Here is a 17468-nt window from a genome sequence, read left to right as displayed (position 1 = left end):
CTTATCGTGCCCTCTGCCCTGCTTTATTCCTCGTCCTAAGACCATCATTTCCCCATGACCCCATCTTGGCACCCCCGAAGACCCCCCCACCCTGTTGTTCTCCCCTGATGAATTTCCAGCCCCACCTCCCTCCAGAAGGGTCCTATCCTGGCATTGCTTTGCCTGTCTCTTGCCTACGGCTCGTACTTTCTGTGCCCCTCCGCCTTTGCTTCTCGTGGCTTTTAGGCCCTTTCTGAGGAAAAGAAAACTCAGCAAAACTTTTAGAAAGTGTTGTGACTTTCTGTCCCTGGCTCTCTGCCTCTGCCCACTTTCCCCCTGCTCGCTTCTCCGTATCCTTTGCCCTCCCCGTTTAGTCCCTCGCGTGCCTCTCTGCCCCAAGGGATCGTCTAGCAACACTGCTCTTCCTTTCTCCCCTGGTTCACCTACTTTGACTGAGACCCCTGTCCCTGTTTCCTTTGCTGTTTGTTTCCTGCTAAACCTGAAGGCTGCCTCCCCTAGCATCTGCTTTTCTTGAAGCGCATGTTACTTATTTTCTGTCTCTGCTCTGCCCCGATTTCCTTCTACCTCCTCATGCCTGTTTTTAGACCCCCCCCCCACGGTTTTTGCCTGTTCCTGCCCCCTTGAGAATTCTTGTTGATGGCGGCTTTGGCCTATATGATTGTTGCTCTGCAAAAGGGCATCTATTGGTCTTTTCCTTTCTCCCTGTGCATGCTTTTTCAGTGGCTGCACCTTTTCCAGCACCTTGTCAGACCTGCCCGTCTGGGTCTGCCTGTAGCACTTAATGGTTAAGTTGAAGAGCGGTGGATTTGGGCACATTTTATTTTCTTCTGCAATGGGGGCTGGGAGGAGAGTGTGCCTTTGTTTCCTTTCCCGAGTATTCAATTAATTATTTTTATATATTCATTGCATTTCTATATAGCCCAATCACCTTAGCTCTCTGGGTGGTTCATAACTTGAGCCAGCATTCCTTAAATCAGAATAAATGAGTGCTTATTAATGTCATCCCTACATCCCTTCAGCTGCTGTATAGAAGCATGCAAACTGGCCACTTCTCTGTTTACTTGTAGTGTATGAGCATTGTCTTTAGGTCTGCAGGCAAGGGAAGGTTTTGTACCAAACAAGTCCCTTCTCCCCATGCATCCCCCAAATGGATGTCTAGATGGGCTAGTGAAATATTTATGTGGGCTAGTGAGTGTTTACACAACTGTTGGACACTGCAGCTCTTCCCCTGGCTCTTTAGTTTTAATTTTAGTAAATGTATGTGCATGATATATTCCCCCCCTCTTCTCACTTTCTCTCCTTTCACTGGGATTTCAGAAGCTTTTTTTTCTTTGCAATGCAAGCAATTGAGTATGAATTTATAAATTTGCTTAATTTTAATAATGCTTCCATGTGAAGCTGAGGAGACATGGTTTTGTTTGTGGGGAGGGGAGACGCAGGTTGTACAGAGTTTTTTGTTGACTAACTTTTATAGGGAGTGCTTCAGGGGTATCTGCTTCATATCACAACCTATTGTGCAACCTCTCTGCCTCTTTCCACTCCCAGAGTAAAATGAGCACGGAGGCTGAACAGGCCCTCCTGCTTCACATGACACATTGTGTGACAAATACACATGCCCTCCTTATGATCTCTTCATGCTCGAGGGCAGTGTGGCATCACAGCACTTCTAACACATCACTGCTCACATGCTCTGTGAGCACAGGATTTGTGCTTGAATCATAGAACTGTGCTGTGAATGTGCATGCTAGTTTCCATTCTTATGTTTCAGTCCTCGAGGCAGAAGAGTTGCATTGCAAAATGCCAGCATTTCCCACCTTTCTCCAAAAATGGAGTGCAGCTGTGAGCATAAAAGAATGAATAACATTCTTCCAAGTTTCTGCACACTGAATGTGCTTCCAGTACGTTGTTGTTTATGTGGGATTTTGTGTTAGAAGCTGACAAATCCCGTTGACCAGGTGAGATGAGAGGAGACCTCATTCTCTCTTTCTTACGTATCCCCCATCTCCTCTTCCCAGCAGCTGCGAAGCGACTTTGCAGAGAATCCCTGTGAGTCCCCATCTCCCAAGATGGCTGGCTCAGCTGGTGTTGCGGGGCAGCATTTCAGAGGGGGCAGACGGCCCACCTGGAATGGGATGAGACAGGTAAGTGGTGGCTTAACCACCTTGTTTCTGTAGCATTTTGCCTGTAGCTTCCCCTGGATTTTCTAGATGAGGAAGGAACAATCTTGCTCAAGATAACTCACTGCGCAATCATCTTTTACTGGTTTTGCTTGCTTGCTTATCTGGCTCCTTCCTTAAATAGGCAGCAGTTTATTCAAACATATCCCCTTTCAGCTCCTGATAACCTCGCAGGCTCAGGTTGTCTCTTTCCACCTCCCCAAACTCATGCTTTGAGTAGCCAAGGAGCCTCTCCTAAGTATGTACATGGCAGAACAGATTCACAGGCCCTGCACAATCTGTGAGAACCCTGTTTCAACAACTTACATTTTTCTGCTGTACTTGCAGTTAAGATCAAGATCACTAATATATCGTCAGCTCTGGCCACCCTGGTCTGTCTTTCCAGGCATGCTTATGGTCCAAACAGCAAATCATGATTAGCAAGATGAGCATTTTATTTATTTATTTTGCTGTTCTTCTTTCAAAGAACTCAGGGCAGCTTGTGCTCTGCCTGCCTCCCACCTTTGTCCACACTACCACCCTGTCAGGTATATTAAGCTGAAGGATGGAGCTTGGTCACCCAGAGAGCTCAGCTGAGTGGGAAAGGAAAGCATCTCTCCCTGCTCCAAGTCCACGGCTCCCCCTATTGTATCACACCCGTTCAAAATGATCATTTTATTTAGAATTTCTAAATCTTCTGGAATGTCAAACATATTGAGGTGCTGTACAGCAATAAAGGTATAATTTAAAGTGTGAAATAACTAACATACAGCCAGTGGCCGTGCATTAAAGTTCTGGGTACTCATTAACAAATCCTGTACTTGGGCAATACACATTCCTTAGCAAGGCAAGCTAAATTCTGTAACCTTCATAAAGTTGCACAATTTCTCACATTCTGAACACATTCTGTTTTTCACCTTAACTAGCTTAAAATCACTAAGCCGGTTGCAAGTATAGTGTCACTTTTTCCTTTTTGTGACTGTGTACAACAGCAGCAGCTTGCAGATTCCCAGGATTTCGCTTCTTTTAATGACTGGTCTTGGGTGGTGGTCTTATGGGTCCCCCCCGCCCCCCACCTCTGCTTTTTCCCCCTGTCTGAGTGGTGAGTCTTGTTAGGATTTTGTTTGACGGGCTGTTGACATGGGCTTGAGAACTCTGCATAACTTGTTTCCTTAATTCTCCTTGCCATCCTGTATGGAAGGCAGGCCAAGGGGAGCAGTGGGGAAGCGGGGGGGGGGGGATGCCGAGCCTTGCAGAGCAGTGCGGGAGGCTGCATTCGGCTGCCGCAGTGTGTGCCGCCGTCCTCGGTGGCCAGGATGTTGGGAGGAAGGACATCCACTTTTCCCTAGGCAGCAGCCCCGGCCTTTTGTCACCCGGCCCCCAAGCCCAGCATGACTCCCCAGCTGATGTTTTGCTGGCAGGATTCCCAAGGTTTACCCCCTCACTGGGGAAACGCTGCCTCGTCCCACCCGCCTTCCAGCCCCAAACCCTTCAGGTGGGCTGGGGGACCCTTCCCTGCCAAAGTCCTTGTGCTGACTGGCTTATCTTTGCTATGATGGGACCCCAGCCACGCCCCCCATGCCCCCCCCCCCCCGCTTTGCCTGCCTCTGGGGCTGGTTTGGCTCCAGGAAGCAAGGGCCCCTCTGGCCCAGCCATCTCTGCTGTGACAGTTTGGACTGCAGTTCTTGTTGTCTCTCTCAACTGGCCATGCTAACCAGGACTGATTGGAGTTGGAGACGGGCGTCTCTGGGGGTGGGGGGTGTCGGACTGGGGAAGGCTGTTGGCTAGCAGGACCCGAGGAGTCACCTCTCCTCCTCCACGGGGTCCCAGCCCTCGTGCTCGGCAGGGCGGTGGTGCCTCCACGTGGCAGTCTGCCCAGGGCTGCCACAGCTGTGTGTGTGACCCTGCTGTGCACTGAGCCTGTGGGGGAATGTGGAAAGAGGCCTTCTTTTCTCTGGAGCTCCATCTGGGTCAGCTTGTGTGGAAAGGCCTCGTCCCCGATTGTGTGTCGAGGCGGCAGCGTGTGCGGTGGTTCGTACTCACAGGACAGTGTGTGCGCTTTCCCTAAAGGCAGAATTAGTTTAGACCTGGCTTTGGGCTGGCTTCATACCCATACCCTCCCCACTCCACCCACCCATGCAAAAAGCCAGGAGAGCAACTTTTGACCCCTGTCTTCTAATCTTTAAAATGATTTCTTGATGAGGAGCTGGAGATGGGGGTTGGGTAGACTGCAGTGTTTAATGTAAATATTTTCAGCAATTAACCAGTATTCCATGTTTAGTCTTCAGGGGTGGGCGGGTGGGTGGAAATGGGCGTACAGTAAATCTGCAGATTGCTGAGCAGCGGGGAAAGAAGCGGCGCTCTGTAATGATGACCAGATGTCTGCAGCTTATCCGAGGGGTGTGTGCGCTGGCCTGCCAGACCGAGCGCCTTCATCCAGCCTGTAATAAACCCAGAGGAGTCCCCAGCGTACTTCCCCAAGGGGCAGCAGCAGCCTCAAAGGAAGGGGTGGGGTAATTCAGAGGAGAAGAACGTTTCTGCTAACAGCAATCGGTCAAGAAAACGGGGTGGAATGTCCCCACCTGGACGCTCTCACTTTGCATTGCTCAGGCTGAGGGCTAACCCCCAGCACCCATCGCTTCTGTGCACGTCTTCTGAACTCCTTGGAGGTGTCTCATCTGGGAAAGGAATGCTGGATTAATTAAGTGCATATGAGCGGTATTTTAACTTTGTTCAGTGTGGGTATTTTGAAGACCATATTTCCTGGGCTTTGGAATCTGGCTTGGGTCCTGCTTCCTGTGGTGCTCTGTTGGGCCCTTTGGCAAGTAAGCATGAGCAGGAGGGCCACCTCAGTGGTGCCATGGCTATTTCCTACAGAAAGAAACTGACCACACTTTTATTTCGACTGGCCCTTGACTTTAGAGCAGGGCGGTTGTCTGCAGCCTTCTGCGTTCAGCCCCAGCCTAGAGAGACCCTCTGTAGGGTTCTGTGGCAGATATGAAAAATGCATCGCAAAGGAAGACTCTTCTGGAGTCTGCTGCATTTCCAGGGGGCACCTGCATCACCAAGAAGTCCTTGTCCTGAGCTACTTTCTAGATTGAGATGCTGTTTTAGAAGGATCCAGTTGTCTCATTTTAAGTGTATGCGTATAGGGGGAGAGGTTAGCGGGTGAGGTTGCTCGGAAGCGTGTGATGAAGGAAGCCAGCCCTGTAAATCGCTCCGCCTCCAACACTTTGCGTCACATGCTAAGCAGATAAACCAGGCCAGAGGGTGCAGGTTCATTCTTGAATAAACTCTGCCCTTAAATTAGCAGGGAGGTATTTAATTTCAGGCCCTTGCAATCTGCTAGCATAGCCTTTGTAGACACTAAATCCTCTTCAGTCTCGCCCCTTGAGTCGAAATCGTTGTTGGCGGAAAGCTATTGAGTGAATGCTTCCCTTTTGGGAGAGAGGGAGATTAAGTCAATTGTGGTGTGTGCATTAATCTCTGGAAGGGGATTGAATATTGACTTCTGGTGCTGGCCTGGGCCAGTCACCAGCCGTGGTTGGTGTTCCCTGCCGATGGTGGTCCCCCCCCCCCCCCGCAACTCCTGGACACATGTGAGAGGGCTCTGTTGGGGGATGGCCCAGCTTTGCAGCGGGCAGCACTCGCAGAAAACCCCGGCGGGGGGTGGGGGGTGGACCCTTCCTCAGCAGGCAGTGATTGCTCTTGCTGTGCGCTCCCTAGCTGGCATGCTGCCATTCAGCTGCAGCCAAAGGAGGGGCCTGGGCCTGGCGGGAGAATTGTCAAAACATCCATGAAGCAGCCCTCCAGATGGCTTGGACTACAACGTCCAGCATGAAGGTCCAGTTGATGAGCTAGCTGGGGCTGTTGGGAATTGTCAGCCAGGCTGTCTTAAAGCATCAGCACGGAGCAAAGCTTTCTGGACTGTGGAGCTAGAGTTCCAGCTCAGGAGTTGTCATCTGTGGTGAGTCACAGTTACTCAAGGTGACCAAGCAAAAAAACATGACCCCCCCCCTTTTTTTTCTTTTAGTCTACAAATAACTGGCATGAGTTTGTGGGCTGCAATTTTAGATATTCAGTGGCCTTCTGCCTGGCTGCTTTAAGTATTAAAATGCCAAAGAATCATCTTTCCATCAGTAGTCCATCAGTGAGAACCTGTGTGGCATCGTCATTAAGAGTGTTGGACTGGAACAGAGGAGGGCTGATTTCTAGTCCCCCCGAGCCATGAAGGCCCCTGGCTGACTTTTGGCCAGTCACTACCTCTTGTGAGGCCTTAATGTATTTCAAACTGTTGTCGTCTTGATGATAAAATGGAATAGAGGAGGCCTTTGTAAGCTGTCATAAGCTTCTAGCAAGAAGAATAAAGGGGTTATAATATGAAATATTATATGAAATATTAAGAAGAATCGTAACACTGACAGTAGAATATAGAAAAAAAGGGCTTTGCTTTTTAAGCTGCCAAACTGTCAGTAGTCCATTTAGTGCATAGACTCAGTTCCCCTGCTCTCTGCTTGCATTCCAGCTTTGAAAACGCGCATTCGCCTTGGCTATGAGTGACTCCGCCGTAGACACGCCACAACCAGGGGATGCGTTGGAGGAGACGCCAGTCGCGGTGCCACCCCAAGGAAATGGAGGGGCGGCGACTGGCCTCGGAGTCATCACAGAAGGCGTCGGCGAGCTGGCAGTCATCGACCCTGAGGTGGCCAAGAAGGCCTGTGAGGAGGTCCTGGAGAAGGTCAAGCTGATGCACTGCATCTCGCCCGACGGGTCCATCCAGTTGAGGGATGGTGCCAGGATGAGGGGCGCCCGGCAGGCTGGCCAGAAATTGCCGAACGGGGAGTGCTGCGAGATCAAGTGCTTGGACGACCCTCCCAACAAGGTCCAGCAGGAGGAGGACGAGCCTGTGGGCGGCTCTGTGAAGAGCGCCCGGCGACGCCAGAAGAACAACTCGGCCAAACAGTCGTGGCTGCTGCGGCTGTTCGAGTCGAAGCTCTTCGACATCTCCATGGCCATCTCGTACCTCTACAACTCGAAGGAGCCCGGGGTGCAGGCCTACATCGGCAATCGGCTCTTCTACTTCCGCAACGAGGAGGTGGACTTCTACCTGCCCCAGCTGCTGAACATGTACATCCACATGGACGAGGACGTCGGGGACGCCATCAAGCCCTATGTCGTGCACCGCTGCCGACAGAGCATCAACTTCTCGCTCCAATGTGCCCTGCTGCTCGGGGCCTACTCCTCGGACATGCACATCTCCACCCAGCGCCACTCCCGTGGGACCAAGCTGCGCAAACTCATCCTCTCGGATGAGCTCAAGCCGGCGCAGCGCAAGCGGGAGCTTCCGTCCCTGAGCCCCGCGCCTGACGCGGGGCTCTCCCCTTCCAAAAGGACTCACCAGAGGTCCAAGTCGGACGCCACCGTCAGCGTCAGCCTCAGCAGCAATCTGAAGCGGACGGCCAGCAACCCCAAAGTGGAGAACGACGACGAGGTAATGGGGCTGGGGGGGGGGGGGGGGAGCGACTGGCTGCGCCGTTCTTGGTCACTTCTGTCCTGAGCTTTGCAAAATGAGGGTGTGGTGTTGCTCGGAAAGTGGGCTCTTGGGCATTGTTCTGTGCTGTGTTTGCCATCCAGAACTCACCCAGGTACTTCTGGGATCTCCAACCCGGTGTCCACTGGGCATTTGTCTCCTTATTAGCTCAAGTTTTTGTTCCAGTTTCTCTCTTTCTCTCCCTCTCCCTCTCTCTCACACACTCACACCTGGGAGGCTGGTATGTCACAGGCCAACACGGTGTCCTCTTTGTGGGTTCCAAGGAATGATTGGCATTCACACCCTCATCTGCTTTGCTCTCTGATTCTTGGGCAAGTCACTTTTCCCACGAGCTTGCCCTACGTGCAGAGGAATATTTTGTGACTGGCCACCCCCCCACCCCCTTGCCTCTCCGTTTGTTGAAGCGCCAACAGCCCTCTTGAAATGTTCTAGATGCACTCACTGTGTGGAGGACCCGGCATCCTTTGGTTATAGATGCATATACTGCCTCCCCAAGGAGCTTGCGGTTAAAACCCACGCGAGGCTCAGATACAAGGTACAGGTGCAGCTGTGGACTGCGGGCAGCATCCTGGTCCAGGCTCTGGGTGTGGTGCCAGCTGATGCTGAAGATCACAGCCCCCAGAAGCTGCCTGCCCATTGACCTGGACAGCCTTGTGGTCCCTCGTAATCGATGTCTCCGGAGTCCCCCGCATTCATGATCTCGTTTCTCTTCCCAACCTGCCTTGTTAAGGGCTTGATTTCCAGCTAAGCGAGGTCTTTGTTCATGCTGTCAGAACTGGATTGGCCTCACTTAGCTTGGCTCAGATGATCACTCAGCCTTGCAGGGTTGTTGAGGGTGTGCCTTTGCAAGATCACATGCTCTCCCTCAGGCATGTGTGTGTGTGTGCACGCACGCACGCACACACGTGTGAATTCTTACCCTGTGCAAAATGCAGCCCTCTGGCATTGGTTGCCCCCCTCTGCCTCGGTTCTGCACCAGACTCCTTCTCTTCACCCTGGATATATTTTTGCCAGTGCTGTTGACGGTCGAATCCAAATAAAGGGGGGAGAGCAGGCAACCGCGAGGCCTCATTTTCCTCCCCTTGCTGCCGCGAGTCTTGCATTCCAAACACCAGATCATGGGTTGGCCATGCTAAGAGGAAGCTTCCCTGAAGAGGCCCTGCGGAGAGTCCCTTTCTGACTCTTGTTTGAAGAGTGGCACGTGTATTTCCCCTTCCTTCAGCAGGGTTGAGGAAAGGAAAATACCACTGAAAAGAGAGGGTAAGGGGGTCACAAGGAAGCCTGGCAGCGGCCAGTCCTGCCCGCTTATCAGATCTAAGCATTATGTGGACACAATGAAGGTTCCTCATTATAATTTATTACCAGTTTTTGAAATGGGAATCTTTGAATGCATCAGGCCTTTATGGCATCTCTGGCCATTTTCCTGGTGTTCTTGTGAGCTAGTATTAATTTTATTTCTTATGCCTTGCCAGCTCCCCCGCCCCCGGCTCTTTCTTGGAGTTCGCTGGCACTGGGGATCTGGAGACCTTGGAGCAGAAACAACGGCTGGAATTTCAGTATCTGCTGGAGGAGCTAATGAATATTTCATGTTCTGGTAGAAATTTCACTCCCTCCTTAGACATGATTTGCATCTCAAGTGAAGGTTCTTGGAGTGGCTGTTGGGGACTAGGTGGTGGCCAAGGTCCTTTTATGAAACCCAAAGGCCCCGGGGGAAGGGCTGGGTCACCAGACTTTTAGGCCAAGGCTAGCAACCTTTGCGGGATCGTGTTGTTGGGTGATTTCCTGAGAGCACTTGGAAGCGTCAATGCATGCTGTGATCCTTGTTTGCACCTTCTGGTGTCTTTGGGCAGGACTGTACCATGTACAAGACTGCTCCCACCTTAACAAATGCCTTTTGCCTGGCTTGGCTGTTTTGCACCACATAGGCAATGAACAACAGCCCCATCTAGCCTGTGTCTTTGTGCATCTGACTTTAATCAGAGAAACAGTGAACATGCCGAACGTTCAAGAAGCCAGAGCTTCTGGGTTGGGCAGAGTCAGTTCCCTGAGATGAAAAAGTGAAATTAAGATTTATGCTTGATTAGTAGGTAACTTCATTTTTGTGAGACTGTAGGTGTATGTTTGTAGTGAGATTTAATTGTAACTATCTCATTTTTAGAACTAGAGAGAAATGTAGTGGTATATTTATGATGTCTTTGACAATCTACATGTCAAAAAATAGCAAGGATTTTATCTTCCTTGTCCACTGTCTTCTTGCCTCCCTCCCCCAGCTTCCCGGAGGTTTTTAATTACCTGCTATGTGCAGTGGGATACTTTATTAAATGAATCCTTCACTTTGATCTAGCAGGGCAGTTAATGATTGGATTATCTGTGATTGGTAGAAGAGGAACCTCTGTGTGCAGGGGCAGTGTATCTTTGATTTCCAGATCCTGAACAGAAACAGAGAGAAGCGTGGTTCGCTTTGGGCACTGTCTGTGGGCTCCCCAAATGCAGATCTACCTAGGTAAAAACTTTACTGCCTCTGGTTTTGGGACTCCGATTCCCATCAGCCCAACAGCCAAGGATAAAAGGAGCTGAAGCCCAGTAACACCTGGAGGGCACTTAGATTCCCTCAACTTCATTTAGATGAACATGTGGTCTAACCCACAAGGGCTGTTCAACTGGTTTTTTTTTTTTTCTCTTTTTGGGAAGAAACATTGCTGCAGTTTGGGGTTCAAGTTTATTCCCCAAAAATCCAGGATATGTAAGCCATCACATGGGAAATTATGCTGTTTACTTCCTTGGCCAGAAGCAACTTGGTGGGAGCTCCTTTCGACCAAAAGGCATCTCTTGGTGTGGGTAGTTGTTCCTTTTTACTTCCTGGAACAGAGGCAAAGCAGAGACAAGCAGCTACACTGAAGTATCCAATGCAAACACAGGCTAGTAATGAAGTACCAAATTGAAGAAGTTCATAATGTGGTTGGCTAAAAATTGGGGAAGAACGTGTTTGAATGCCCTGGGGCCGGGGCCAGGTTTCTTCCAAGCCGGTTTCAAATTTTTAATCTGAATGTGGCTAATACAACAAATTTCAGGTGGAAATGCTGTTTGGGATTCTTCCAAGCTTGAATGTGGGAGAATGTGGTGTGAGGGACCTTTCCCTATTCCTAAGGGATGGGCTGTTCTTTATGAACTTTTATTTTATTTTATTTTTTTATTAAAAGCTTTTGTATGCTGTCCTATTATACAAGATCTCAGGACGGACATTGTAAGCTGTCCTGTGATGCCATGCACAAGGGACGGCATACAAAAGATTTAAATAAATAAATAAACATATTTTTGCCTCCTGCCCGTTTATCTTGAGAACAACTTTACAAGGTGGCCTCAGCCTGGAGAAGACCAGCCTAAAAGCAGCTGAGTCCATTTCATAACCAAGTGGGCCTTTCAGCCCAGCTCAAATCCAGCAGGCTGCCACCTTGCAGTCGGGACTTGGGCTATTTTTCTGGTGCGGCAAAAATCGTTCTCTCCGGATTCCTGCGCCTGTCTTCCCGTTGGCAGCGAGCGAGCAGAGAAAGCGCTTAGCTCTACAGTTGACCCCAAGAGCCCTCCCACTCTCGGCAACCGCATTGTTTGAGAGGACAATGGACTGATACAAAGCCGCTTCCAGTTGCCACGATGGGCCCAGCCACTCGCTCACCAGCTGGAAGCCAGGGCTCTTGCTGGTAATTTATGCCTGAGGACGGCTGAGGCATCCTGAGCGAAATGCAAATGCTTTGGCTGCTGGAGCAAGCTCCCCTTTCCAGCTTGTCTCTTAAACTGCCCGCTTTAAGAATTCCAGGAGGGGATGCGGTGTGAACAGCAAAGGGCTACTGCGGTTGCCATCGTGATCTCAGGGACTTGGCGGCGGCGGGGGCCCTGTGCATCCACTCCTCTGATCTCTTTATCCCTTCCAGCCCTTCCACCCATGCAGGCAGCCCGATGCTGTTGTATGTGGGGATTTGCCAGCATTCCTCAGCTGCCGCCTTTGCTTAGCGGCTGTGATTGTTGCTGGAATCTTTTGCCCAGGCAGGGTGTGGGGGTGGACGCGACTCTCTCCCTGTGCCTTCCAGGATATGTATACTCTACGATTAAAACTGGAGACACCCCCTGTGAAAAATTACAGCATTAACACGTATGTTCCTAACTTCCCCAGAGAAGCTTTTTTATATTTGCAAGGACTCTGTGGGAGGCAGACGCACTGGGGCAGCAGTCCGACCCACCTGGAAGAGACTGAGCCGAGGAGGGCTGTTTTTAGGGTTGACGTTACCCCATTGAGCCTGCAGGTGCTCGAGCAAAACACGCCTCGGCCCTCCCAGGAAGTGCTCCGTGTCCGGGCTTCCTGGTGGCAGCCTGTGAGCTGTGTGCCGAGAGCTTCCTTCGGGGTGACGTGTGCTTGTTGCAACCGCCAACCTTTGTGCAGGGAGTGTTACCCCCTCCCCCCCCCAGGTTTCTGCAGCAACTGCTGGAGACGGGAGGGAGGCCCCGAGAAAAGCGAAGGGTGATTCACAGTGATTCACCTCCAACGGGTGTCCTCATCCCCGCAGCCACTTCCTGTTGGGTTAGGAAACAAGGTGAGATGCGACAAGAGAACCCAAGAGAGCCGATCAAGAGATTTGCAACACCGGGGAAGCTCCCCAACCCCCTCTGAGGGTGCCTTGAGTTAAGCAGCAACTGCCTCCCCCAGCCTGGCTGGCCTTTCCGGGGAGGGCTCGAGCGCAGTGCCCATCCTCCCCAGCCAGCCTGGCCAAGAGGCACTGGAGCCCAGTGTGTCCAGAGGGCCTCAGGTCAGACGGCAGGCCGACCTCAGGTGCTCCCCGCCCTCGCCTTCATTGCCGCACCGAGTTGCCCGCCCTGAGACGTGCCTGGTGGGCGAGGGAGCCCTTGCGAAGGGCCGTTCTCCTGCTTCAGTTTTCTCCGTCTGTGCCGTCGATCAAAGAGCCTGTGCCCCCTCTGCGTGGTGCTCGGCCTCAGAGCCTCTGTTCAACACGGGCAAGAATTCCCAGCGGTTGCTGTTCTCGCAGGGACTCGGCCACACCGCCTCCTGTGTAGCCAGCCAGCCCGGTTGCGCCCGGTCCCAGTCGATGGGGACGGGAGGCAGGCTGGGCTTCTGCGGCGTGGTTTGGCCCACTTAGTTGGTGTGCTTGGAAGGATTGCGGGGGGTGGGGTGGGGGGCATGTTTGTTCTGTGCTCTCGGTGCGGGAGGGAGCAAACTGTGAAGACGGGGTCAGTGAGGAGGAAAGAGCAAGTCGCCCCCCCCCCCGTGGGAATGCATGCGAAGAGCTTTATTAATTACCCCTTAATGGGAGAGTGTCAAAGTCCATCCAGCAGCTTGCTGCTTCGCTCACTCGGAGCCTCTGCAAATAACTCTGGTGCATGGCATCCTTGCCCCCGAAGCACCTCCGCGACTGCTGCTCCTCCCCACCCACGGGCCTGCTCGGCCCGTGTTCTCGTTCTTTCTCTCCCTCTGCTCCTTTATCTGCTTGCGGACCTTGGGAACTTGGATCCAGACCTGCTGCCCCTGGATATCATAGAAATGAGCACAGTGCAGAAGAGGAAGGAAGCTTGCAACGTTTTGGTTTAGAGGCTCGCAAAGCAATATTTATTCAAAGCCTTTCGATCCTGCTTCTGGGTCAAAAGGCTCCTGGAGCGGCTTATGAAAATTAATACGAATGCAGACCTTGCCTTCAGGCTGACAGTGTAAGAGGTACAGGATGCAGGGAGGGGGGCGGGGGGAGATGTTTGCTTCCGTTGCTCTTGGGAGTGGAAGCAGAATCCTTTCTGGAACCAAGTGTACTCCAGTTCCGCACCACATCTGTCGCCCATCTGGGTTGGCCTGCGTGTTGCTGGCCTGTTCCTTTTCCCTGTATAGTTCACTACGGCGGTGGGGGAGAGGAGGCTGGAGCCGTGCATGTTTGTGGGCAGAGGGAATGCCTGACCGAGGTTTACAGAATGATTCATGATGCGGAGTGAGCAAGTAGAGATACGGTTCTCCACCCCTCATAATGCCAGGTCCCCAAATCATGTGATAAAACCATGAATGGGTTTCAGAGCAGATTAAAAAAAAATCTGCACATGGTATGTGAGATTTGCCACAAGAAGGGCTCAGTTAGATGACTTTCAAAGGGGGTGGGGAGTCAAATTTGCAGTGCGAGATCCTGTGATGGCTCCTTGGCACAACACCTGAACGGTCAGTGTGACTTCTGGGTACCTCTTTCTGGAGAACAGTGAGGACTGGATTCTTGCCTGCGGGCTTCTCAGAGCGCATTTGATCAGGGAGAGGGCGCTGGGCTTGGTGAGCCCCTGTCCTCTGGGGGGGGGGGCACTCCTGTGGCCCTTCATTGGCCCCTTTCCCCCCTGCTGTCTTTGCACTTCCCTCTGGCTCTTTGGATGCTGTTGGTCCTCTCCTGAGACTAGCGGGGAGTCCCGCCACAAGGCTTCAGTGTAATCCATTTAATAATCGATTAAGCACCTGGCGCTGGAGGAGGTTAACCTGGCGCTGATGTGGAGGTGTCTTGTTCTGGGCCCTGACTATGGTGCGACGTGTAGCGTCTGCTCCGGGCCAACTGTGATAGCAGCCCCTGGCTGTCGCCAGAACCCTTCTGACCCTGATTTCAGCAAAAGGATCTGGGATGTCCCCAGGCCTGGATGGAGCCACTGAGGGGAGCTAGGTTCTTTCCAGTGTGATTAATTCCTCTGGAGTGGGAACAAGATCTGCGCTCCTTGCCAGCCACCCTGTCATACAGCCTGCTTCTTGGTTGGTTTCCTTTTAAAGATACACTTTAAAAAACATAGAAACATAGAAGCAGAGCAAGTCAGAAGGGGCCTCCCAGGCCATCTAGTCTGACCCCAGCTCCAGCTGGCTCCGCTCACGACATGCCCACCATGTGGACGTCCAGCCTGTCCTTGAACACCCGCACCGATGGGGCCTCAACGACCTCCCGGGGAAGCCCATTCCACACCCTCGGGGTCCCAACTGTCAGGAAGTGCTTCCTGGCATCCAAATGGAACCTGGGTTCCCTGAGCTTTGCCCCGTTGGAGCAAAACAAATCAAAACAGTGTCCATGTTCCAGGTGAAATGCTGTGCCTTTTCCTGCCTTGTCTTTTCTTTTTGAAGAAGTGAAGCCGTTGGCTTGCAGGGTGTGAAGGGGGGTGAAGGTGAGCAGGGGGAGCTCTGGGAGTTGCGGAAGTGGCGTGGTGGGGAGAAAACGAGCAGAACGGTGGGGAGACCCTGGCTCGGTCTGAGCATCACCCGTCTTTCACTCACCAGGAGGGCCGCTGCTCTCATCTTCCCGGCAAAGCTGCTACCTGTGAAATAGCAGCTCATTTGGCCAGTCCCAGGTGGTTCTAGTGCTCATTTGCACATTTCCGATTTGGATCGCTCGCTTGCTCCAAGAGGTTCCGGGCAGTTTACACAGCTCTCCTCTACCCATCCGCATCCCGTGTTCACACAGGAGCCCAGTAAGGCAGGTTCTGAAAGCCTTGAACCGCCGTTTCCTTCGTCCTGCTTCGCTATTAACTCGGCCTTCCTTGGCGTGGTACTTCCCACACGTGTTTCAGTCCAGCTCCTAGGGTTCCTTGCCATTGGCCATGCTGGCTGGGGATGATGGGGGTTGTCACCCAATGCCATTGGTGATGATGAAGCTAGGATGCACCAGCTTAACTCTTGCCTCTGCCCCGCAGCGCAGCCTCGGAATTGCTTTCTGGGATGGAGTGGGCGGCTCTGAAACTTTAACTCGCAGTCGGAGAGGCCCCTCCCCTCAGCTCTGAGCTTCTGCATGGAAATGGTAGCTGAGGCATAGTGCGTCAGTCCTGTCACTATACCCCCAGTCTTAGCGTGCCATAAAAGTGTGGCTTTTACACCCTTGCATTTTGGAAAGACAGAAATGGCCACCCCATTCTCTCAATACCTGGAAGCAGGTCTCACTAGCCTGGTGCCTTCTGGAAGTTTTGGAATATCCATATACCTGGAGGGTGCTGACTGTTCGGAAGGCGTCCCTCGCCCCCCTGCCGTCCCCTTTCCCCAAGGCCCTGATGGTGTCCGCGTCCCGTCGTCCTTCCACCTCCCAAATGGGCTCATTTGTTCACATGTCTGCCTTTGGCTGTCAAACCCCCGTGCGTGCGTGCGTGCGTGTCTGTCTATGTGTCTGTGTGTCTGTCTGCTCTTTCCCAGTGAATCCAGGGAATTCACTTTCCAGGGAATGTGGGAGGTGCTACTTGCTTGGATTACCTCTGAATAAATCGAGAGGGGAGAGTGAAACGTGCCGCTCCTGGAGTACCCCGCCTTGGCATGGCAGGCACCAGGGATGCCCGCAGGGCCAGTTGCAGGGGAAGACGGCCGTGTCCTCATCCAGCTCGTGGCATCTTGCATCCATCTGGCTTCGCCCTACTGGAAGCAAGCGCCGGCGCTCCTCTCCCACGCACAGTCGGGGGACCGACTAGCCGGTCGATCGTGGGGGTGGCGGGCGCAGAACCGCTTCTTCCAGCCCCGCGATCCGCATGAAGCGTGTGGGGAGAAGGTGGTGCAAAAGGGCAGTACAGAAAGCTGGTTTTAAACTCTTGCCTTTTTTCTCCTCAACTTTCCTCCCACCCCGCCTTCCTCCCTCCTTCCCAAAATACACCCCCCCCACCTTTCATTCATTTCCCAGGAATTGTCATCGAGTACGGAAAGTCTTGATAGATCATTTTGTTCCGTAAGTGGCCCATGTTTAGCTTCTTTCCCCCACCCGCACCTTTCTCCTCCTGCCCCAGCAACTGGGCTGCCTGTCTCCTCGTCTTTCCCCCCTTGTGATTATGTTTTAATGCACTTGTTTCTTCCACAGCAGCATTTCCTCTCTGTCATCATACGAGCCACTTGCTAAGCCTCTGGTCACTGTGGCAGATGCATCTTGCAAAGCAGCACGGCCGTGCCTTTCCCTGCCCTCCCCGTCTCCCCTCCCCGCAGTTCCGGAAGCCTTCTTGCTGCCCCGGCAGGATCCACTTGTGGCCGAGCCTTCGCTAACCCCCCTTTCCTCCCCACTCACCACAGCGTGCATGCGAAGCTCCCTTGGAGCTGCAGCGGAGCAGGGTGGGCGCCTGGAGCCCTGGGCGGCACCGCGAGGAGGGTCTTCTCTGTATTAAAAGACGCGTTAGCTGCTTTTCCAGACCGGGGCTGTCAGACCATGGATCCATGAGCCAATCCCGCCTGCCCGGCTGGCCCTCTTTCACCCGTTTCCACTGGCAATTTCCTGTTTTTTGTGTGCCCCCATTCTGAATAGTTGAACTGCATCCCATAAGGTTTAGTTCCTTGCTATTAAGAGCCGCAAGCTAAAACATGCTTGTCTTTTTGCCCCTGCCCACCTCCCTCCCCTCCCCAAGCAAAGCTCCATCAAAACTGGAGTGACCCTCGGGCTGAGGGGCATGCAGGACTCCTTCTCTAGTCAGATCCGCACTCAGAGTGGTTTTACAGTAAAAGTTGTGACTGGAGCAGCAGCAATTCCATAGGGCTTTAATCCATGTTTTTTTCCCCCTATCTTATTTGTTGGTTGTCTGTCTGCTGCACAATGCTCCCTTTTATTTATGCCTGGCGTTCCGTTCCTCCTCCAAAGCCATCTGCAGAGAAACCTCCCTCTTTAGGAACTTTCCTCAACCCCAAATTTATTTTAAAAAGTTAGATTCCCCTCCCCCTTGTTTCCCAAAAAGGATTCAGGGCAGTTGACCAATCAGAAAATGCCATGCAGTATTCAAACAAAGCTGTTCTGCCACCCTCA

The 17468-nt window shown here is 52.4% G+C and overlaps 1 protein-coding gene across 3 annotated transcripts in view; it reads left to right on the top strand.

Annotated features, from left to right (window-relative positions):
- The window catches only part of PI4KB (phosphatidylinositol 4-kinase beta), a 31316-nt gene that overhangs the window by 254 nt on the left and 13594 nt on the right, over positions 1-17468 (top strand). The window contains exons 1-4 of one of the 3 annotated variants that reach the window (XM_044449318.1): positions 1880-1898; positions 2016-2141; positions 6682-7647; positions 16368-16412. In XM_044449318.1, the coding sequence (XP_044305253.1) occupies positions 6709-7647; positions 16368-16412 (984 nt within the window). In that variant the 5' untranslated portion in view covers positions 1880-1898; positions 2016-2141; positions 6682-6708. Of the gene's footprint in view, positions 1-1879; positions 1899-2015; positions 2142-6681; positions 7648-16367; positions 16413-17468 lie in introns of those variants that run through there. The other 2 variants (XM_044449319.1, XM_044449320.1) reach the window with 2 other exon arrangements.

The sequence above is a fragment of the Varanus komodoensis genome, unplaced genomic scaffold, assembly GCF_004798865.1.
Source record: "Varanus komodoensis strain SLA01 unplaced genomic scaffold, ASM479886v1 scaffold57, whole genome shotgun sequence".
Classification (NCBI taxonomy): Eukaryota; Metazoa; Chordata; class Lepidosauria; order Squamata; family Varanidae; genus Varanus; species Varanus komodoensis.
Note: the sequence above shows the minus strand (reverse complement) of the source record. Positions and strands in the feature narration are given on the sequence as shown.